Source organism: Gopherus flavomarginatus, chromosome 24 (assembly GCF_025201925.1).
Source record: "Gopherus flavomarginatus isolate rGopFla2 chromosome 24, rGopFla2.mat.asm, whole genome shotgun sequence".
In the NCBI taxonomy this organism is placed as follows: Eukaryota; Metazoa; Chordata; order Testudines; family Testudinidae; genus Gopherus; species Gopherus flavomarginatus.
Genome location: NC_066640.1, coordinates 14195096 through 14216735, shown reverse-complemented (window position 1 = coordinate 14216735; position 21640 = coordinate 14195096). Strand labels below are relative to the sequence as shown.

Genomic DNA, 21640 nt, shown 5'->3' with positions numbered 1-21640 from the left:
GGATCCCAGGACAGAAAGAAGGGCAACACACCATTACTCCAATTCCCCAGAAAGAACACACATGGATTATGATGTGGGGGAGAGGAGGGATTTTCACTGGCGATTTTAATTAGCAATTAGTAAAGAGATTTTTAACTCAAATGTAGTTTCAGTGCTAACATACAGCTGCAAGAGTAGAAGATCTACCAAAACGTTAGACACCTTTGAAAAGAAGTGCCTATGAAATATCCTGGGAACTGGATGGAAATATTTCATCAGCAACAAAGAGATCCAAGAAATCACCAACCAGTAGCTCATCTCCACTAGAATCAGAAGGAAGCGCTGGACATATGTAAGGCATGTACTCTGGAGACCAACACGACAGAGCAGCTGGAAGCAGCAATAAATGACAGAGAGGAATGGCTGGGAGTTGGACTAGTCTCCACCCTGTGCAGGATGCAATAACAATAAATGAGATCTGGAATCCAGGCACCTTGGTATCTAAACTAGTACCACACCCGCTCTGTCTCCTACCCATGCCGCCCTCCCATGCTAGCTGAAGGCCTGGCTTCCTCCAGCACCTGGCGCAAGGGAAGCCAACAACTGGCACCTCTGGGCAAGGGTGTGTTACAAACAGCAATAATCCAGGTGATAGATTCTAGGTTCTGGGTTTGTATCTGGTTTGAGCTCTCCGGGTGGTTTGCACAGACCGCACCAGTTCAAGCATTAATAAGGGCCCATCATCAGTCCAGATTTGGTCCTATTTGCACCCCCAGAAAGTCCACAGACCTACCCTGCAATAAGGGGGAAGGCGAGTCTGGCCACTGCCCGTATAAACTCCACCCACACCCCCCTTGACATCTGTGCATCTCCAGCCGGATGGTTTGGCAACCCCCCTGTCACCCCTCACTGCGCGGCTGCATAGCCCGGTCCGAAAGAGAGAGACTGTCCCTTTAAAGCCAGACTGTGTGCGAAGCCCTTCCCACAGCGGGTCAGCTGATAGGGGCTCCAAGCCGGTGCAGAGCAGCCTTCTCTGCGGGCCCCCTATCCCCAGCTTTGCAATGCACGCGCCCCGCACAGAGCTGCTCCCCCCACTGCAGCCCCATCGGAACTCTTAAAGGGCCAGGCGGGCTCCGGCTCTGCACTAGCAGCCGCTGCTGCGGGGCTCAGGTGCATTGTGGGACAACAAAGTTACTTTCAGTTCGGAGTGCGGGAGGGGAGGGGGCCAGGGGAGCTGCGCTGGGGCCCCCCAGCCGCGGGGCTCTGTCTGGGCACGAGGAGCGGGTGGACAGCGCAGCAGGTGGGGAAGGGTAGCGGATGCAAAGAGAGAAGTTGGTGCCGCTCGCCAGGCTGTGGCTCGGAGGGAGGAGGGAGCAATGCCCACGTTGCCCATGCTGCCTTCAGCCCCGCTAGGCCCTGCCTGGCCCCCTTGCAGTGGGATGTGCCACCAGGTGCCCACATGCCCAAGGGGACCATACCCATTAGCGGAGTCTTTGCCCTCTGGCAGATGGATTGGCTGCGTGACCAGGCTTTGCAAGTTACTGCAATGGGGGGGAGGGTCTGGAGCCAACAGCTCCCCATGAATCCAGCCAGCAAGAGAGGCACTGAGCCAATCTGGGCTGGGAGTCGCCTCCCCAGGGGCTGGGACCCACTGACTGGGGTCCTCTGCATGCCTGATGTGGGCCTAAGATGCAGGCTGGGGCTGGCCCAGGGGAGGGGGTAGGATTGGGATCCAGGCTTTGCACAACTTCAGTGCTTTGCTAGCAAAAAGCCCTTAAACACAACTGTTACCATTGGAAGGTTTTTCCTTCCCTTGGTGATTTCTTGTGTTGACCTAGAAGCATTTCTGCAGGGGCCTGGGGAAACGAACATAAACTCTTCAGCACAAGATGCCAAAGTGTCTCTGATGGTTGGAGCAGGAAATCCTGAGAGTCTGATTTTTGGGTACTGACTTCTCGGACTTGGGAGCCCCAGGTTCAAGTCCTAGTTCTGTCAAAGACTTCCTGCGTGGCATTGGGCAAGTCACTTAGCTTCTCCGTGCCTCAGTTTTCCCATCTGTATAATGGGATGAATTGAATATCTTTTCAGCATGGGGGGGGGGGCGAAGTGCATTTAAAGATAGTGAGGTGCTCACTGTAGTAATGGGAGCCATATAAGTATCTTAGAGAGTAACTAGAGAGCCAGGGTGGGTGAGGCCATACCTTTAATTGGACCAACTATAATATAGGATATGGCCTCTTCCACCTTGTCTCTCTAATATCCTGGGAGCCACCTAGCTACCACTACACATAGCTAGTAATCAGCGTAATGGGACTTCACAAATGAACTCTTTGAGTTTCTGTTCGACACTGACTTGCTCAAGACTCGGTGCCGAGAGCAAGTGATTTGGCATGGAGAAGTGCCCTAGCAGGTGTGCAGACACAAATCTCTGATATATCCCAACCCTAATCCCATTTAAACCAGTGCCAGAACTCCTCTGGATTTCAGTTGGTGCCGGATTATGCCCACAGAGAGGCTCTGCAGAACAGATCCACTTTTAATCATAATTGCAGCATATACCCTGCAATCCCCAGCTGTGTTCCTGCCTTATTGAATAAGTTATTAGTTCCACTGGGAGTTTCACTCTGGTCAAGCTCTTTGGAAGCCCATTCCCTGGTAGGAGTGTGCATACATAGGTCTATGTCCATCTCTGTAAAAGATATTTTGTCTGTTACTTTCCCAGCCTTAATATTTCCTTGTGTAACAGCAGCTGTATCCAGGGAAGGTGAAAAAACAGTCACCAACCCCTCTGCGGAGGGCTCGGTAAGCAGCAGAAGCACCCGCTGAGCGTAACACTGAACGATGGAAGATATCCCACCAGGAGATCTGGACACAGCTGCTGGTGGGGATCAGAACAGCTCAGCGACAGTGTGTCTGCATTTGTATCCAGGCATGCAGGACGATGCCAATCCAGATCTTGACCAAGGCCTTGCTGCACAAACCGGTTAGTTGCTTGGCATTGGTGGGGTGGGGCGTGGCTGGGAGGAATGGATCCAGAAGCTGGTAGTCTCTGGGCACCATGAGTGGGAGATAAACCCAGCAGCAAAGGAAAATCCCTCGCTGTGCTCTTAGGAGAGATGAAGAGGGAGTGTAGGAAGAGTTGTCTGGAATGGCTGATTATCTCCATGCCACTTTATTAACCCATCCCTTTACATACTTCCTGGGCTTGTAAAGCCCACCCCAGGGGGACTCTGGCCAGCCGCTATGAACTAAACCCACTTCTATCATTCAAACAACCAAGGAACACATGGATAGCTAGTAAGTGGTGCCTTCGTACAAGCAGTGCACAGATAGCACCCGAAGGACCCTCAGCCTCTGGGACAGCTGTTCCACAAAGGTATGAGTGAGAAGTAGCAGCAAAGTCTCCTGTGGTTGGAGCAGGAGCGTGGGGGGCAGGACATGTGGGTTGTGTTATTAGAGGACTGAACATAGGACTGGGAACTCGAAGCTCCTAGCTCTGTGCAGCCTTGATCAAGTCACTCAGGTCAAAGATAGCAAAAGTGGTCACGGGTTTGTGAATGTCAGTTTGTGGGTGTCCTGTTTGAGACCCCACAAGCCTGGCATTTACCGATGCTGCACACTGCAGCCTTCATCAACTTCTAATGGAGTGTCACCGGCCCCGGTATCTCAACTTGGGCATCCAAAAGTCGACAGCTACTTTTGAAGATTTGGGCCTTAAACTCCAGTCTGGTTCCTCTCTGTAAAAGAGGGAGGAAGATTGATTGGTTCCCTAAGGATTAGCTAGTAAACATATAGTGCTTGGAAGATGGGTGCTGTGTAACTTGTTCGTTGCGTTATGTTATATATTATCAGTCCCTTTTTGGGAAACATCACTAGCCCAGATTCTGCTCTTCAGCAAGAAACAACTCACATTCTCAACCAGTGTTTAACTGTTTTTTTTTTTTTAAACAAAGCAGGTGCTTCCCTGAAGCACCCGACCACCCTGATAGATAGACAGAGAGGCAACGAGATCTCTGCCCTCCCAGCAACCCTCGACAGTGAGTATCACAGGTCTTCAAGATCACATTCTCAGAGGCACAAGTTCTGCTGTGAAACACTCCTGGGAAAGGCTGTGATCCAAGACTCCAGAGTCTTAGCATTTCTTTGGTGTTCAGCAAATAACTGTGAATCCCACTACCAAAGTGTGTGTCTTGTCCCCCTCTAGGGGCAGGGCCACGTAGAAGATAATAGTTTCTACTGCTGCCAGTTACTCCATTAGTTCACATAGAGGACCATGCTGTGAATCCAAAGATCATGGATTTTTGGGGTGGTTTTTTTTTTTTGAATTTTTCCCAAGTTTTCCTTTTTTAAAGACCTTAGGAAATTGCATTAAAATATGGTAAATAAACATTCAGGTTAGAAAGTCAAGCTTTCAGAAGGTAGGAAATGCCAGAATTAAGGTTGTCTATGCAACCTAACTTGGCCCGCTGTGTGCGTGTGCATTATGACACAGTATTTAATTACGTGATCACATGCTATTTTGAACACCAAACCCTGCCTCATGCAGTGCCCAGGATGGCTGGTGCTACGCGAATGAGCAGCTTGTCAATATTCCGTTTTCTTCTCACTGCTCGGTGTGTCCCCAGGCCTTATTTTCTGCGCACTATCCTACCCCTGCTCTGAATACAGAATTAGAATTTCCTCATGGGCTTTTCTGCACTATTCGTCACTGTGGCGTCGGAGTGTTTTACAAACATGAATGAATTTGGCTTCATAACACCCCTGTGAGCTGAGAGGATTATTGTTACCATAGTACAGGTGGGGAACTGAAGCACAGAGAGAAGAGGATAAAAGTGTCCAGTAATTGTGGGTGCCCAATCTGAAAGGGCGAGGGCTGATTTTTCAGAGTCCTTAGCATTAAAGAACATTTCAGATGTTCAAAGAACAGCTCCCATTGACTTCAGCTCTTCTGTATGTCAGACCCCGGGGGTCAGGGTGGGCCCCCAGAAAATGAGGCATGCACAATTAGTGGCCACCCGCGTAAAGTCTGATGTAAGTGACTTGTCCAGCATCACACAGGAACTCTGGCAGAGGCAAGGGTAGAATCCAGTTCTCCAGGGCTGCATTCAACCACGTTAACCATGAGACCCTGCGTGCTCTTCCTGCAGTCCCCTGCCTCCTTCACTGCACACCTGTCAGCTTCTGCAACAAATGAGACAGGGGCCTTACAGACAACAGCCTCCTCTGCACAACCCGAGTACATTCAGCCTGTGCAGTGAATAAGGATGGGGCCTGTGGGAAAAATGCCCCAGGTTTCACAGCTGTTTGCTAACAGCAAAGGAACATTGAGAGTCAGGGAACTTCCACTGTCTCGAGGGGAATGTGCTGCAGTGGACACAAAGCCTTCTGCCTCGGTCCCGTCCATCTTGTCCCTGCCCCCTCTTCACCCTATCCTGCACTCCAGCCTCCTTGCCTAGCCAGTCTAGTCTTCCCCCTTGGACTCATGCCTCCCTGCCCCTCCACGCCTGCATCCATCTCTCTGGGTCAGGCCAGGTGGAAACTCAGCCTGGAGTGGCCTGGCCAATGTCACACCTCTGTGGGGTTGAGGGGGGCTGCCTCACAACATGGCTACCTCTGGTATCACAATGGTCTAGGACTCCTGCTTTGGCATAGATACACGCTTTACTGTGGCTGAACGTCCGTGCTGTCCCCTGGTGTCCTCTGTAAAGTCAGAATGGCTGAGACCTTCCTGGGTGATGATAAACCATGAGCCCCACGGATGACTGACCCTGGCGATATTCCAAACACAGAGTCGTCAGCGACGCTTGTAGCTGCTCCCCTTGCTGACTCAGCCGTTCTAGGCTTCCCAGTGACTGTCCCAGAATCCTGCGGGACAGAGTTCTGTGCTATCCGCCCCTTGTTGGAGGAACCTCCCCCAGGTGGAACTACCCCGGTTCTGCTCTGCAACAGGTCACCACTTCAACTCTTTTTGTTTAAACGAGGCAGGTACATCCCTGAAGCATTCGACCACCCTGACAAACAGACAGAGAGGCAACGAGGTCTCTGCCCTCCCAGCAACCCTCGACAGTGAGTATCACAGGGCTGTGAGATCACATGCTCAGAGGTGCCACTTGCGATGGGAAAGATGCTTGTGTGCTAGGACCAGTGTCCCTCAACCTTTTTGATCCCAGGAACTAGCTTGCTGCCTTCCTAAACTGTGTTTGGGAGATCTCTGGACTGGTCATTGAGACACACTGCACTAGGCTGTGTCCTCGGCCCTGTGGGCCAAGGAGAGGAGAGAGCAGCTTTTGCAGCTAAGACACCAGTAGATATCCACTCTTCCTCCTTTTCTTCTGCAAGTCACACGGGGCACTCCCGCTGTTTCCACAGTGGGGTGCTAATCAGGGCATCCAGCGGGACATTGTCCTTGCATCTCCCTCCTACAGTGAAATTGTTCCTGGAGCATTTTTACTGCATCCCATTTGTTTTAATGATACGTCCCTCCTCCCCGGCCCTAGTTAACCAATAGCAGGGTAGTTTTAAAATAACTAGCCTGGTAAGTGATGGTACGAAAAAAGTGTCATTTCCCCATGTTTTTATAGCTCCCCAGTCACTGTGAACTTTGTTGTAAATCTTTCAAACAAGATCAGTCAGATATTTTATTGTATTTGTGTTGTTTGTATTTGCCTCGTATGAATGGGACACTCAGCTAGTTAAAGATTAGGTTGAACAGATAATTTTTTAAAAAACAAAATGTTTATCAAACCGAAATGTCAACGGAGAAATGTTTGTATGAAACTAAAAAACAAAAATCTGTGATAGTTTTTGTTTAGATGTGAACATCCCTGCAGCTCCTGCACCCCAAACCTTGCAGGGCAGTGCTAGTGCAGAGGAACTTGAATGCAGAACTAGCCAAAGACAGCCAGTTTGTGGCTAACTTGGCAAACAGATGCCAAGCAGCAGCGCTGGTAGTAAAAGGCAAGGCCTCAGTCCGGCAGACATCTAAACACGTGTGTAACTAATATGCATGAAGAGTTGCAGTGACTCCATGCATTGGCATCTGCAGATGAGGTCCTCCAATGGGATCTCAGAATTATTTTTGGTGGGAGGCTGGGAGTAGAGCTAATAGGTAGGCAAGGGTTTTTTTGTTTTTTTACAGATCTGATCTTTATCCCAATAATGTTTCTTATTTTATCCCGTTTCAGTGAGAGCAAGTTTTCTGAGCAGGATTAGTGAGGAGGAAAAAACCCAACTCCAAATTCACCCATTTTGCTCAGTTGACTGTACCCCACACTCCCACCAGAGCACAGAATGGGAAGCCATAATGCAGCTGCCTGATCTTGCCTAGGCTGTACACGTACTTGCCTGTAGCTCCAGACAGCAAATACTAAAGGACGTAATTCTAACATTTTGTTTCCTTTCCAACACCAGCTTTGTCCATCCACCAGTTGGCTGCTCAGGGTGAGCTCAGTCAGCTGAAAGAGTATCTCCGAAAAGGTGTGTGCGTCGAACTTCACGTCTCTCTCCCCTTCTCCTTCGCCCACTTTATCCTGGGTTTTAGGGACAATTTAAGTTTTTGATGTAGAACTTTAATGGCTGCACAGAGTCCTAAGCACGTATCTGGCTGGTCTCCCCCGTTGCTTCAAGAGGCCTCTCCTGGAGTAGGAAGCGTGTGACTCGCAATAGCACTTTGATCACAGGGGAGCTGCCTGGTGATGTTTGGCTCTGCGTGATAGGCTAGAGACATGGCAAACGCTCAGACAGCCAAGGGAGGCCACAGCGGGGGCTGCAAGGGCAGAGCCTCTCCTCAGCTCCAGCCTTCCCTTTGCATTTATTGCGCTGAATAGCTGGCGTCCTGGTGTGAGGAGTCAGCAGGAACAAACCCCAGGTGCCATCACAGAAGCTTTTCCTCAAGGGAGGCTAGTTCTACCTGGAAGCCAAGCCCAGTTCACACAACCCCAGACTGCTCTGGTTGGAGCACCAGCAGGGTAGTCGTCCCCGCTGAGAACGGGCCAATCTCTGTCTCACAAGCAGCCAGTAGATAGCCTGCCTCTGTGCAAGGCTAACGGGAGGCTGAGATTAACCTCTTCTTCCCCAGGGATCAGGTAGTGCTCCCATACGTCGTAGCACCAATTCTTCTCCAAAATTCATTTTGTATTTTCCCTCCATTTTCTTCTTGATTTGTTTTCCTTCCCCCATATCCCTCCTGGAGCCTTGCTGTTCCCTTCCTTCCTGGGGCCAGGCTCTGAGCCAGTGTTCCAGGCCCAAGAGAGCAACAGACAGAGTGGTACACGAGCGAACTGGGAAATGCCTCTCTCTTTGGGAGCACTGAATTTTTTTAAGGACACAAATGCTTCCCTGGGAGCAGTGGGAGACAGGTGACATGCGACCTGAGCATAGGAGTGGTAGCCAGGAACCTCTCTGACCTCTTCTCCTGCTCTGTGACCTTGGGCAAGTCACACCACCAGTCCGTGCCTCAGTTTCCCCATGTGCAAAATGCAGCTAATGCTACTGAACCAGGGGGTGGAGAGGAATATTCTTATGACTGCAAAGCCCTCTGGAGGCTGAGTTCTTGTAACCACGGGAGCAAATAGTGGGTGGTCCGTATGTACAAGGCTCTTTTTTTCTTGTCTGCTCAGGGGAGAACTTGGTGAACAAGCCAGACGAGAGAGGCTTCACTCCTCTGATCTGGGCCTCTGCCTTCGGGGAGATTGAAACAGTCCGTCATCTGCTAGACTGGGTAAGAGCCCAGCGCCAGCCCGGGTTTTATATTGGCTGGCGGTTGGGCGAAGATGCCCCTCTGGATTTCTCCCAAAATTGAGTGCCCTGTGCTGACCTCTCCTGGCCACACAGCACAGAGCGGAGCTCAGCCTGGCAACCGCTCAGCTTAGTCAGCCATGTGTTGATGGAACAAAACAAAGCGCTTTCCCTTGCTCTTCCCCAGCCCCTCTGGGATGAAGGGGCCACCTCCGTTGTACTTAACCCTGGAAATCCAGTCACTTTGAGCACCCATCTCTCTTCCCCTGCACCCCTTCCCATTGTGCTAGTTACGGTATCAATCTGACAAGATCAGTGTCGCTGAAAAGTCTCTGCTGACCCCATGGCAAGTTGGATTTCCACCCAGCCATGCTATCTCCATCTCAGGTCTTCACAGCAGGGTGGTTTTTACTGGTGGATTTATCAGCGAATTTTTTTCCAGGGGAACAAAACAGATGCATTAACCTTGCAAAACTGTTTTGCCAACATCTATTATCAGACAGTTCTGATTGAGCCATCTGTAGGCTAAGTCAGGAGCTTAAAGAGCCTTATCTTGCGACTCGCAATAGCTGTTTGTAATTAAAGATCTGCGTATCGGTAATTTGAGATCCGCCTTATCGCTGGGCTGCATAATCCACCGGTATTTTTGCTCAAGAATTTTTACGTTTAATAAACTCTGTGCTGCATTGTCCTCGGGCTGCATCGTTTGATTGGGGCCTTTAGAAATGTGTCAGTTACAGTCCTGAAGCAGTGGAGGGTTTATTGTTAGCTTTGGGCAAAGCAAAATTCCTTGTTGTATGGGGTGTTTAATCCAGGAGAAGCTGCTACCCCCAGAGGGTTCAGAGAAGAGCCACAAGAATGATTAAAGGGTTAGAAAATCTGCCTGATACTGATAGACTCCAGGAGCTCAGTGTATTTATTTTAACAAAAAGAAGGTTAAGAAGTGACTTGATCACAATCTAAGTATCTACCCGGGAAACAAATACAGTAAAAGCTGTTTTATCTGGCACGTTGGGGGAATGGGGGGTGCTGGTAAGTGAAAAGTGCTGGTTAATTAAGAGTGAGGGAGTTGGGTGTGGGAGGGGGCTCAGGGCATGGGAGGGAGTGTGGGGCACAGGCTCCGAGAGGGAGTTTGGGTGTGGGAGGGGGCTCAGGGCATGGGAGGGAGTGCAGGGCACAGGCTCCGAGAGGGAGTTGGGTGTGGGAGGGGGCGCAGGGCATGGGAGGGAGTGCGGGGCACAGGCTCCGAGAGGGAGTTGGGTGTGGGAGGGGGCTCAGGGCATGGGAGGGAGTGCGGGGCACAGGCTCCGAGAGGGAGTTGGGTGTGGGAGGGGGCTCAGGGCATGGGAGGGAGTGCAGGGCACAGGCTCTGAGAGAGAGTTTGGGTGCCGGATCCGAGGGGCGCTCACCTTCAGCGGCTCCCTGCAAGCGGTGACCCGTCCCAACTGCTCCTAGGCGGAGGTGCAGCAGGCAGGTCTGTGCGCTGCCTCCACCCGCAGGGGCTGTCCCCGCATCTCCCATGGGCCGCGGTTCCTGGCAATGAGAGCTGCCAAACCAGCACTTAGGGTGGAGCAGGGGCAGTGGGCAGAGCTGTCTGCCGCGAGCAGCCGGGACAGGTCACAGCTTGTGGGGAGCCGCCCAAGGTGAGCACCCCCCCGGATCCGTCAGCCCCACCCCGCACCCTCTCCTGTACTCTGAACCTTTCATGGCCGTTCCTCTGTGAATTGGAGCCGCTCAGGTAAGCAGATAAGCCTGGGCATGCGTGTGCTGGCGAAGTGGCACGTCACGCAGTGGTAACCATGAGCAAACAGAGCTTTGACCATCCCAGTGCATTCGTGTGTGACTTGTTTTCTTCTGCATTGTCCTGTGCCCAGGGTGCGGACCCCCACGTACTGGCTAAGGAGCGGGAGAGCGCGTTGTCGCTGGCCAGCACCGGAGGATACACTGACATAGTGACCATGCTGCTGGAGAGAGACGTAGATATCAATATATATGACTGGGTAAATGCACTGGTGCTTATTGCCAGTATCACTCCCTGGAACAGCCATCCTGGGCTTTTGCTGTTGCTAAAGGTTGGCTTTAAAAAAATATCCTGCTTATGGTGGGGGTTAAAGAAATTAATTTGAAAAAGAAACACCAGTGCCAAGCTGGGGAGAAATTCATTGCCCCCCCATCAAGCCCAGTGGTCTGTTTTCAGTTAAGATTCCACATTGGACCAGTAGTGTCTTGAATACCCCCTTCAAGGACCAGGCAAAATCGTTTCTTTAATGAACTGCCCATCCTGGGGAACATAGGAGACTTTAAAGTGGCCCCTTCAGAGAGGCAATTGCTCATTCCCCGCGGTGGTTTACAAACTACAGGCCAACACAGTTAGAAATAAAATGACTTTGAAAGTGAACTTCTAACTCACCTAAAGCTCCAGAGAATGCAGAGCCTTGAAAAATCAAACCCAAAGCTCCAGCCAGCCCAGAGAGACACAACCACGAGATGTGGCACAAGGGCAGGCCTGGTATGCCGCTGAGATCTCACCCCCTCAGACAGAGCTCCCAACTCAGCCTGAAGAGCAGCAGAAATCGAGTCCTTAATTTACACAGTTCTTCCGTTGCAACTTGCTTGGGGCACTGCTATGGCAGGTGGGTGGTGGGAGCCGGGTGGCCAGCTGAGCTCACTCCAGAGCTGCTGACTCTGTTTAGCTGCCGCATGACACCCTGTGAAATTTCTTTGAGTTCTGATGGTACCTGAGCGTTTGGTGTCCAGGTGAAATTCAGGGCGCGCTCTCAGGGCTGCTGTCTCCTGTCTCCCTGCAGAACGGAGGCACCCCATTGCTGTATGCTGTGCGTGGCAACCACGTGAAGTGTGTCGAGGCTTTACTAGGTAACAACAGATTTTCACATGCTGGCTTGTAAGTTGACTGTTTACTGCTAACGCTGCCTGGAAGTGCTGACGTGGGGAGAGGCATGGAGTTATTTGGGTATCAGAAGGTGACGTGCATCCCTGGACAAATAGTAGCACATAACAGATGGGCCAGAGCCAGGGCTCCCGAGACCCAAAGCTGCAGCAAGTTTCCAGTGCTTGCATTTTGTCCTGGGTCTCTGCATGGAATGGCCAAGATAGGCAAAGCCTGCGTGTCACGCGCCAGGTCATTCAGCTCCGGCATCTCAACTCCAAGCATTTACAATGGTCCTTCTGCTATTTCCTAGAGTGGGCGCCCAGCCTGAGCCGGGGAAGATCAAAGCCCCCAGGCTGGCCCTAGAGCCCGCTGCTCCGTAGAGGGAGATGAGCTGTCTGTGTAGAGAGGGATCCGCCCCTGAGCACATGCTCCTGTCTGCTTTTAGCTCGCGGTGCTGATCTGACGACGGAAGCAGACTCCGGCTACACCCCCATGGATCTGGCTGTGGCATTGGGACACAAGAAAGGCAAGTGTCCTGCCCTTCAGACTATCTAGAATGGGGGGGGTTGGACCCAAACCCTGCCCCACTCCAGTATGGTTCCTCAGTGCCGAGTGCGACCAGTGGTATTCCCTAATCTGCACAGACACGGGATCATCCCACTTTCCTGCTTCCTGAATTTGGCTCAGAAAATCAGATTCTCTAGAGAGGCATTAACACAGCAGAGCTCACACCCAGCTGCTCACAGGGGCCAAGCCAGGGAGGGGTTGGCTGCGGTACGTGGTCAGCCAAACAGAAACACGTCTAAATTGCCAACATCCAAGGGGATGCTGGAAGCAGAACGACTAAGAAACCCCAGTGGTTGCTGCCATGTGGGGAGTGCACAGAGACTGGCCACACTCCAGCTGTGCCTGTTTGAAACTTTACTGGTCTCTCTTCTCTTTGTGCCCGTTAGTTCAGCAGGTTATTGAGACCCACATCCTCAAGCTGTTTCAGACCAAGAAACTGGAGTGATGCTGGCTCGTGCTCCCTGGCTGAGAGAACCAGGGCTTTGCTGTCTCCGGATGCTGCATGGGAACAAGGCGGCCAGACGCGCTCTCTCTTTCCAAGGGCTGATGCTCCTGCAGGAGATCTGCGCTGCCACGGCCAAGCGAGCAGGTGTGGAGGGAGCTTTATAAGCTGGGCTGGCAGGAAATCCCTGATGGAGGAGGAGCTGTTTACTCTCCAAGCAGGTGGCAAAGGAGAAGCCTCCCACACACAGCGAGACTCTGAATTGTCCAGGTAGCTGCATTTCTGCTGCGAACAAGACTGCAAGCCGCCTCCCTCTGCCCCCTGTGTATTAAATATTGCCTAAAGCACCCTGCCTGAGTGCAGTAGCCGCGGGGTGGGGGCTGTGTTGGGAAGTGGGTCTTGCTCAGAGAAATGCTCTTTGGGATGCTGCCTGTTCTTCAGATGGGGTGAGGATGAACCCTGCTGGCTTCCAAAGGGAGGCCATCGGGGGATTGAAAGTCTGCCCTGTTGGGGCAACCCTCTTCCCCGGCCCACGCCACGGCCATTGACCATGTTTGTCGCAATGGCTTAGGGAGGGTTCAGGTCAGTGCACAGCATGCTGAATCGAGCTCTGGGGGAAGCAGGGTAAGTGGGGAGACCGTCTGCTTGACAATTCCCTACCTCCTCGGGCTAAACTCCCTAACCCTAACCAGAGCCCCCCTCACCTTGCTATTCAGACTAGCCGCATAGGGCTTGAAAACGCCACCCTGCTGCACTTACCCTCGCTCCCAGGGCAGACAGAACAGGCAGCAGCGCTGGGAGTCCTGTCCCACAACCAGCCTCGGTGGTCATAGGGCTTCCCTCCACCATGGTGCTTGGTGAGAAATAGTCACACTCAGCCACCGTTATTCACACAGGTTCCGCCCTGGCAGCTGTTGTGTCTTTGGAGGGGAGAAATCTGCTGCTTGTATCTTCAGACCTTGCAGCATCAGCTGGGCAGCAGCAGATTAGTTACAGGTGGGCCTGCAAATCCCCTTAAAGGGCCAGTCCCCCTGTGACACTCATTGAGGTTTATGTCCTTCACATGTTAGTAGATGGTTAAATCACTCTCCCATCAGCACTGCATGTGCTTCAAATCTCACCTCTTTAAAGGGCCACTTACCCACTGTAGTTCAACCGTGATTAAAACAAGGTGTCCCTCAGTGATCCCAGGGAAGCCCTGAGCCGCTGTGCTGCCCTGGCCTGCAGAGCAGCCCCAGTGAGCGAGCCACCATCTCTCTGTCCATAACGGGCTGCTGGGTCGGACGGATGGGACTAACACACATGCTGGTGGACCCACTGGGGTCAATCCCATGGCCACCAATTGCACGTTGCAGGGAGCGTTAGCAGCAGTTTCTGCCTGGTCCCCTCCAGTGACCATGGTGCATCTTTGCAGCATTGTTCCAAGCTGCTGCATGGGTGGACTTCCTTCCCCCCGCAGCTTCTCCCCCCCCCAGCACTGAGGGGCCTTTCCTGTTCATCACCTGCAACACCCCCCACTTCCACTCCTTTCCACATGCCTATTTTAGCCTCTCCCATCAAACACCGCCCTTGACTCTCCCTGCCAGCTGTCGCCTGTTCCCATTTGTCCCTTTCAGTGCTGGGGTCAGAGATACCGCCCCTCGTTAGTTCTCTGCGCAGGCCCCTAGGGCGCCCTTTGGAGACAGCTCCACGCCATCTCCGTCCGTCCAGTCAGCTCATCTGCGCACGGCCCCGTCCGCTCATCGATAGAATCCAGCCACCAACGTTAAAGTCCACATGGTCCAAGCTGAGCTCACACATTTTCTCCTTAAGTGTCCATTGCTGCATGATAACCTCCGCTAGCCCAGCTGCCTTCTCCCAGGCCCAGAACCTGGGCATCATCTGCGCCAGCCCGTGTCACATGGGCAGCATGAGACTGTTTAAGGTGCTCTAGGCGCGTCACTGGGTAGCCATGGCCTGGTCCATGCTTGTGTGCACCACTACCCTCTGCCAGCTGCAGTCAAAGCTGGGACTTCAGTTAAAAGAGAAACCAGCTGAATTACATGCAAAGCCATTAGCTTTGAACCCAAAGAAACCTCACTTGTATCAGACTGGAGAGCTTCTGGCACATAACTAGCACGCTGCCTTGCTTAACCGAGGGACTGCAGTGTTTAATTAATGACGGCGAAACCAAAACAGCCAGAAACCCGGCTGTTCTACATGATGGGGGTGGCTAGTTTATGGCTTTTCCTTTCAATGCTGAAGTCACACAATGATGCTTTCGGGAGGGCGTATCTAGAGAAATGGGATTGTCTTATTTAAAAAAGAAATCACAGAAACGACCCATTTGAGAGAGAGAAACGCGGAATGTGCAAAGTGGAAAAGGGGTTGGCACAGGGTGATTGGTATTAGAAATGAGCTCAGATGGAATCTGGGCTACGTGATGGCGGCTGGGCTCGGTACCAGAATCAGACACCCACCCCCCCCAAATCAACGGGGGAAATCGTCTGCTCCTTACTTACAGTTGCTTGGGCACTTCCCTGAACAGCACAGACGCTGCATGCAGATGGGCCGATCTCCCCCAGGCACTGCCCCACTGCTGCCTGGGTATGGCAGGGTGCTTTGGGGCACACAGCCTTGATCATTGGGCGCAGTGGGATTGTCTCCCCCATAAGTAAAAGGTCTGGAGCGAGTGGACTGGTCGGCTGATTGTTTTTATGTAGGCGTTAATGATACTTTGGACAACTGGTCACAGGCCCTCTGGTCCTATCTCGTCCCCTGCAGAGACGAGGGCAGCTAGCCCCATTCTCCATCACAGCTGAGTTGTAGGAGCTTGAAACTCACCAGGCTTCATGGGCTGCAGCCCTGAGAGCAGGAGCCCGAAGGAAGCAGGTGTTCCTGGGGGAACAGACACTTCCCAGCTCTTCAACACCACTTTCTGAGCGAAGCCTGGAGCTGCCACCTCTGTGACCCCACTGGATGGGCAGAGTGGGCCCGAGCTGGGGGGAAAGGAGGCAGCTTCCAAATTCAGTATGTGATTTGTTTAATCTCTACAGAACCACTCGCTTGCCCAAATCCAGTGTGGTCCGGGAGGCAGGACGCATTTATTCAGCCATTAAACATGAGCTTCACCGCGTGACGAGCCACTAGAATACAGCGTGTGGATTGTCATGCACTGTGCAGACAGCCCATGAACGCCACGGTGCACTTCCAGGGGCTTTAGATCCTGCTGTGAGGCCATAGCTGGGTGGGGAGGGGGCCAGGATCCCAGCCTTGTTCTGTTAATGCCCACGGCTGTTTTCTGTCTGAGCGTTTCCTGGTTTACTTCCAAGTGGCTACATTTCAATTGCAGAACAAGTCTGGCATCTCTTCTCTCTCGTAAGAGGTGCTGTCTGCCCAGGCAAATATGCCACCTCACGCCAGTTCATGCCACCGGGCCCTACCGGACAGGGTAGGAAGGCAGAGTGCCAGCTGATCAAACAGCAGGGGAACAAACCCACTGGGGGTGATGGGCTGCTGTTCTGCCATTTCTGTCCCAGGTTAGAGCTTTTCCCCGAGGACACTGAGGCGATACACGATGATTCTCCCAAAGAAATCCGTGCTGTTCTCAAAGGTGATTTTCAGTTTATCCAGCATGGTTTCTTCTGTCCTGAAGCTGTGGACGGAGCAGTAAAGGAAGAAACAAGGGCAGAGGGGTCCATGACACACGCACAACTTCCAATACAGCAGGAGAGTCACTCACCCAGCACAACCCAATCACAGCAGGTAGTGAGCTAGGGAATGTGCTATATTCTCACCAAAAGAAGTTCATCTCATGCCCCCACCTTCCCTGGTACCCTCTGCAAACTGCACAGAGTACAAGGATTCCATCCAGCACCCGCACCAACAGATTTAAGGCCACCTGCCTTTTGATATGCCTGCGTTAGACAGACCCTGCCCTGTTGATGTTGTGCAGCATTGAAACAACTTATGCAGGGCTGCGGTCGATTCTCCATCACTGGCAGGTTTAATACCAAAATGGCTTGGTTTTCTAGAAGATAATATGGAGCTATACCTATCTCCTAGAACTGGAAGGGACCCTGAAAGGTCATCGAGTCCAGCCCCCTACCTTCACTAGCAGGACCAAGTACTGATTTTGCCCCAGATCCCTAAATAGCCCCCTCAAGGATTGAACTCACAACCCCGGGTTTAGCAGGCCAATGCTCAAACCACTGAACAATCCCTCCCCCCGCAATCTGCCTGACTTCAAACCGGCATTAATTCAAGGAAGTCTTATGGCCTGTCCCACACAGGAGGTCAGACCAGGTGATCACAGCAGTGCCTTCTGGGCGTATACTCCATGGAAGAGCCATTCTAACCTAGCCCGCGGAACTCATGGATCAGCATTCACACCGCACTTCCCGTCCGCACCCAGCCCTAGCCGTGGTGGTCACGTGTCACCTGCAGCATGTTGCACATACACTCAGCAGACCGAGCCCCCAGTGACAAGGGAAGGATATCTGCAGGGCATTGATGTCCTCAGGGTAGAAGTCTGACATCTTGACAAGTTCTTCACCTTTCCTGCCACCTAAGAAGCAAGAGGAGAGGATGGAAATGTCTGCACTGGCTGCTGAGTTAGATTAGCATCATCACTGGATCTACGCTGGGAACTGGACATCCAACTGTCTTTGACACTTTTGAAAATTCTCACTTCTATGGCTTTAGTACAGGACTGGGGGTCAGGCCAAGAACTGGGTTTCAGTCCTAGTTCTGACACTTAGCACTGTAGAGATTATCTGTCCAGGTACCTGTTTAGCCCTCACTGCTCTAGCCTAGACAAATCACTTCATCTCTCTGGGCTTCAGTTTTTTTGGTTATAAAATGGGATCAGTCTAGGCCCTGTGAACTCAAATTGGACCAAAGTTCTCCCACACACCAGCACCGGGGAAAGACATTCCACTACAGAGATTTATGCTGAATTAAATACAGTTGATACTGTAACGTCTAGTTCAGTGCAATCCTCTGCATCTGGACATACTGCCAGGCATGGCACAAGGCCACCCATTGAGCTGCAGAAGTGAACACAACGGGCTGTGGATTTGCCATCCAGTGTGTCGCAGGCTCCTTGGCAAGGTGCTTTCACATGAAAGGCACCGGAGAACTGCAGAGTGCTCTTATGCATAACTGAAAATAATTACAGTGCATCGGCCACAGATCTTTCTCTGGATTAGTTCTTGTCTCAGTTCATCTGCCGTGGCCACAGCATCAGTAGAACATCGTCTGAGCCCCAGTCTGCCTCTATCCTGTAATTAGAGCCCTTCCCATTCCTGAAAGAGACCCTGCAATTGACATGAATGAACGGCACAGAATGCCGCAGGTTGTTCCCCTGCTGGGGAGGCGCTTTACCTTCCAGTGTACACAGCTGGCTCGCAAATCCACCCTGGAACTGAATCTGGAGTTGGGAAACCTTGACAGGCTGTGGAAATTCCAGCATCACCCACTGGGAGGAGCCCTAAGCCAGGAATGAAACGGGAGCGCAGGTTACAGTCAGCTTTCCACAGGGGCCACTTGGCCAGTTACACCCAGCGAGAGCAGAGTCTGCAGGGAGCCTGCAAGGCCCGTAAAGGTGGGAGAGAGCACTGGTTAAAGCGCCCCTCCCCCTTCCTCCATGGTTAGCCAAGGCCAGCGCTGTGTGGCTGGAGCTAGGGCACAGCGCCTGGCACATGCAGTACTGCGGAGCGATGGCACAGCGGCTGGGCACGAGGAGGCAAGCATGGCAGCCATTCTGTGCTCAGCAGTAGCCCCCACGTAAGCTGGGCCAGCCAGTAGAACCCAATTCCCTGATTCTCAGATGGGATGTTTGCTCCAGCGGGTGGACATGCATCGTTCCATTTTCCATGGTTGCCGCGACACAGCAAGCACAGAGGGCGTCTGTGCAGCTCACCTGGTCCGAGTTCCAGCAGGTCTCCTCGCTCTCGTCGAACATGTGCTTCTTCCCGAACTGCTTGGCGTCCCGGTTGAGCACAGAGCTCACTCTGCAGAGACAGAAACCAGAGTCGTGAGGGGACAGGGCTCTGATGCCTAGTACTCCCGCGGTGTCCACAGCCACAAGGCCAGGCTTCTCAGGAGACCGTCTCTAACAGTGGTGCTGCACCCAGACCAGGCTGGGATGGAGCCGGGTGTTTGGGAAAGGTGCCAACTATGCAGCCCCGGAGCCTGAAGTCCCACAGAGCAGGTGCAACTCTGACAGCAGGACAAGCTGCCCCCAACCCCCACAACACTGACCCTTCAGAGCCCCTCTGAGGGCGGGGAGGGGAGGTCAGGAGCCACCTGTCTCTGCCGCCTCCGATAACAAGTGGCTTCAGGAGCGTTCACTGAGCAGGAACAAGGCTCAGAGCCATCAAACTTGTGGCACTCAGGGCAGCAGAGAGCCGCCAGGTGGGAACAACATGAGCCTCACCCAGTCCTAGCTCCTCGGGGCTTCAGCCCTGTGTGTGGAGAGCCTAGCACGCTGCTGGCATTAGCAAATAAACCATAATCCATGACTGTTCTGACTCAGGGCAGGTACACCAGGGAAACCAACCCACCCGAGAGCTCGTTTTCTCAGGGGGTGGCGGGATTTTCTTTCCCGCTGTGACTCATTCACCAAGGACAAGTTCACTACAGCATGGAAAAATTCAGGGCAGTGATGTTCTTCAGGACACGGAAAGGAAAACTCACCTGCTCACAGTCTTGTTGCAGATCAAGGGTGCCGTGGGCATGTCGCTGCTGAAAGTATCGCTCCTCTCCAGCCAGGGCAATCTCCAGCACACTCCACTGATGAGATTCAGTGCCAAAGCACCTAGGTGCAGCCTGCGATGGAGGGGCGCCTGGTAATGGGGCCGCAGCAGAGTTGCAGGGTTCAGAGGGAAAAGAGGATCTATTCTCTGTTTGCTGCAGAAAAATTAACGTCACAGAACACGGGTCCCGAAATGAAGGAAACACTCCCCAGAATCAGTTGCAGACTCCAGGAGACAAGTAGCACTATTCATAGAGCAGCCTTAGCCAGCCAGCCATGCCTTGGCTGGGGGGGGGGGTCAGGAATGATGTGCGGTACCGTATGGGTGGCTGCAGATGCTGCCACACCTGGGTCAGTACCACAGCCCCAGTCCTGCAAAGGGCAGAACCTGAAGACAGTGAGGCTGCAAGCAGCACAGGGGCCCACCTGCAGAGATTGGGGCCCACGTGAGGCACTAACCTAGATCCTATTTTGATCCAACCCACCATCTGCAACCCCCAAACAGAAACAAGATTAAAACATCCCCCCAAACAAACCAGTTAATCACAGACTGCGTGAAAACAAGAGGAGGCAGAATGAAAACAAACAAAGGCTGAAAACCTGGCCCCTCTTGCAGTGTGTCCCCCCCAGAGCAAAGAAAGCACCCCAAGAATGTTAACAATCCACACACAAACACCGCCCCGCTACTTCCTCCAAGCAGAGAACTGGAGCGTTTCCATCCCGGTGTTCATTTAACTCAAAAAAGGCTGGAAAGATCTTGCCCACACTTAACTCCCCCCACCCCCATGCCTGCTCTCAGTTGGCACTTGTAGGCACCAATCTAATGTACACTAATAATGCCCCCTCCCCCCCCCCGCATCCACTTTAGGCTCAGACCAAAACTGGAAAATACCAGCTCCTAGCACAGTTATTCTGAGAGAGTCCCCAGGGGTTTAGCATCAAGGACGTGGGTTTTATCCTGCTGCCCATCACCGCAGCCTCAGAGCCCTTCTATATAAAATCAATAGCAAACCTAAGGAGGGGGATTCTATCCAGGGAAGGACTCTGAAAAAGATCTGAGGGTCATGGTGAATAATCAGCTGAACCTGGATTATTCCCGCTCTGACACTGTGCGTGTAGAGCGCAGGAGCAGCTCTAGACATTTTGCCGCCCCAAGCACGGAGGGTCCGCTGGTCCCGCGGCTTCAGCGGACCTGCGGGAGGTCTGCCGAAGCCACGGGACCAGCCGACCCTCTGCAGGCGTGCCGCCGAAGGCACCCTGCCTGCTGCCCTAGCAGCGACCGGCAGAGCGCCCCCCGCGGCTTGCCGCCCCAGGCATGGGCTTGGAGCGCTGGTGCCTGGAGCCGCCCCTGTAACAGACCCCTCAGTCTAGCAGGAAAAGATCTAACACGCGAACCAAGGGCTGGAAGTTGAAGCAAGATACGTCTCCACTAGGGACCTTACAGCCGCACTGCTGCAGCTCTGTCGCTGTGAGGTCTCCCTGCGGAGCCCAGCTCTTTTTAAATTAAACCACCCCCAAAGAGCAGCCGGAGCTCCGTCCACAGGAGAGTCTCCTGCCGACCTAGCGCTGTCCACACCGGTGAAACTTGTGTCAGGGGCGGGCAGGGGATAGTCACACCCTGACCGACAGAAGTGCTAGTGTAGACACAGCCTCAGATCGAATCGGGGCAGACTGATGGGGCGGGGGGGTAATTAACCAGTGGAATTTCCCACGCGTGGGGGGCTGGATGCTCCATCACGGCCAATGCTTACATGGCTCCGGATGTTTTCCTAAAAGATCTGCCAGGGGGAAGTTCTAGGGCCCCAGGAGGGGCTGACCCCCGAGGGCTCCTCTGGCCGGAGACTCTGCGCGCCCCCCGCCCAGGGTGTCACCAAAGCCCGCTCCCAGCTCCACGGCCCAGCGCTGGGTGCCCCGGCAGCGCCCCCGGCCTCCCGCGGACCTACCCCGGCTCCCGAGCGCGGGGACGGGCGGCTGCCGGAGAGAGGCGCACGCCGGCCGGCCGGGGCGGAGCTGGGCTGCCCAGGAAGCCCTGAACTGCTTCCTGCGGCTGCCGGGGCCTCTTAAAGAGACACCGCCCCGTGTCAGGGCCCCTCTGCCCCCGAGCCCGGCTGCGGGGCTCCAGCCCTGCCTTCCCGGTGGCTCCCCCAGGGTCCCACAGCTAGTCTTGAGAACACAGGGGTCCCGACTCCTAGCCCCTGCCGGGGGTCCCAGTGTGCCCACTCCCCTGCTCTAACCACTAGGCAGCACTCCACTGGCAAAGCTAGCAAAGGAACCCAGCCGTCCTGGTTCT

General features: G+C 53.2%; 2 protein-coding genes across 7 annotated transcripts; one reads left to right on the top strand and one right to left on the bottom strand.

The window, feature by feature from the left end:
* Positions 1 to 2804: 2804 nt before the first annotated feature.
* Positions 2805 to 12961, top strand: RFXANK (regulatory factor X associated ankyrin containing protein). Of its 5 annotated transcripts, none has more exons than XM_050934088.1 (9): positions 2805 to 2962; positions 3936 to 4016; positions 5965 to 6045; positions 7390 to 7455; positions 8598 to 8698; positions 10590 to 10787; positions 11523 to 11589; positions 12051 to 12131; positions 12559 to 12961. In XM_050934088.1, the coding sequence occupies exons 1-9, from the start codon at positions 2821 to 2823 to the stop codon at positions 12615 to 12617; spliced, it is 876 nt and encodes a 291-aa protein (XP_050790045.1). In that variant the 5' UTR covers positions 2805 to 2820; the 3' UTR covers positions 12618 to 12961. The 5 variants fall into 5 exon arrangements, with proteins under 5 accessions (XP_050790045.1, XP_050790046.1, XP_050790044.1 ...); XM_050934089.1 differs by having other exon boundaries at positions 3933 to 4016; positions 10590 to 10715; XM_050934087.1 differs by having other exon boundaries at positions 3933 to 4016.
* Positions 12962 to 15619: 2658 nt separating this feature from the next.
* Positions 15620 to 21344, bottom strand: NR2C2AP (nuclear receptor 2C2 associated protein). Of its 2 annotated transcripts, none has more exons than XM_050934108.1 (6): positions 21294 to 21344; positions 19293 to 19505; positions 18517 to 18607; positions 17979 to 18084; positions 17093 to 17160; positions 15620 to 16250 (listed from the first exon to the last, which is right to left on the bottom strand). In XM_050934108.1, the coding sequence occupies exons 2-6, from the start codon at positions 19331 to 19333 to the stop codon at positions 16134 to 16136; spliced, it is 423 nt and encodes a 140-aa protein (XP_050790065.1). In that variant the 5' UTR covers positions 19334 to 19505; positions 21294 to 21344; the 3' UTR covers positions 15620 to 16133. The 2 variants fall into 2 exon arrangements, with proteins under 2 accessions (XP_050790065.1, XP_050790064.1); XM_050934107.1 differs by lacking the exon at positions 21294 to 21344 and adding an exon at positions 21102 to 21222.
* Between the last annotated feature and the right edge of the window lie 296 nt (positions 21345 to 21640).

What these genes read in the sequence shown, in the direction of transcription:
- NR2C2AP (XM_050934108.1), bottom strand. Translation starts at nt 19,333, where the DNA reads ATGCCCACGGCACCCTTGATCTGCAACAAGACTGTGAGCAG. An exon ending in TGCAACAAGACTGTGAGCAG is followed by an intron (nt 18,608 to 19,292) that starts GTGAGTTTTCCT and finishes CTGTCTCTGCAG; the next exon opens with AGTGAGCTCTGTGCTCAACC. An exon ending in CCAGCTGTGTACACTGGAAG is followed by an intron (nt 17,161 to 17,978) that starts GTAAAGCGCCTC and finishes CTTGCTTCTTAG; the next exon opens with GTGGCAGGAAAGGTGAAGAA.
- RFXANK (XM_050934087.1), top strand. Translation starts at nt 2,821, where the DNA reads ATGGAAGATATCCCACCAGGAGATCTGGACACAGCTGCTGGTGGGGAT. An exon ending in TCCGTCATCTGCTAGACTGG is followed by an intron (nt 8,699 to 10,589) that starts GTAAGAGCCCAG and finishes TCCTGTGCCCAG; the next exon opens with GGTGCGGACCCCCACGTACT. An exon ending in GTGTGTCGAGGCTTTACTAG is followed by an intron (nt 11,590 to 12,050) that starts GTAACAACAGAT and finishes GTCTGCTTTTAG; the next exon opens with CTCGCGGTGCTGATCTGACG.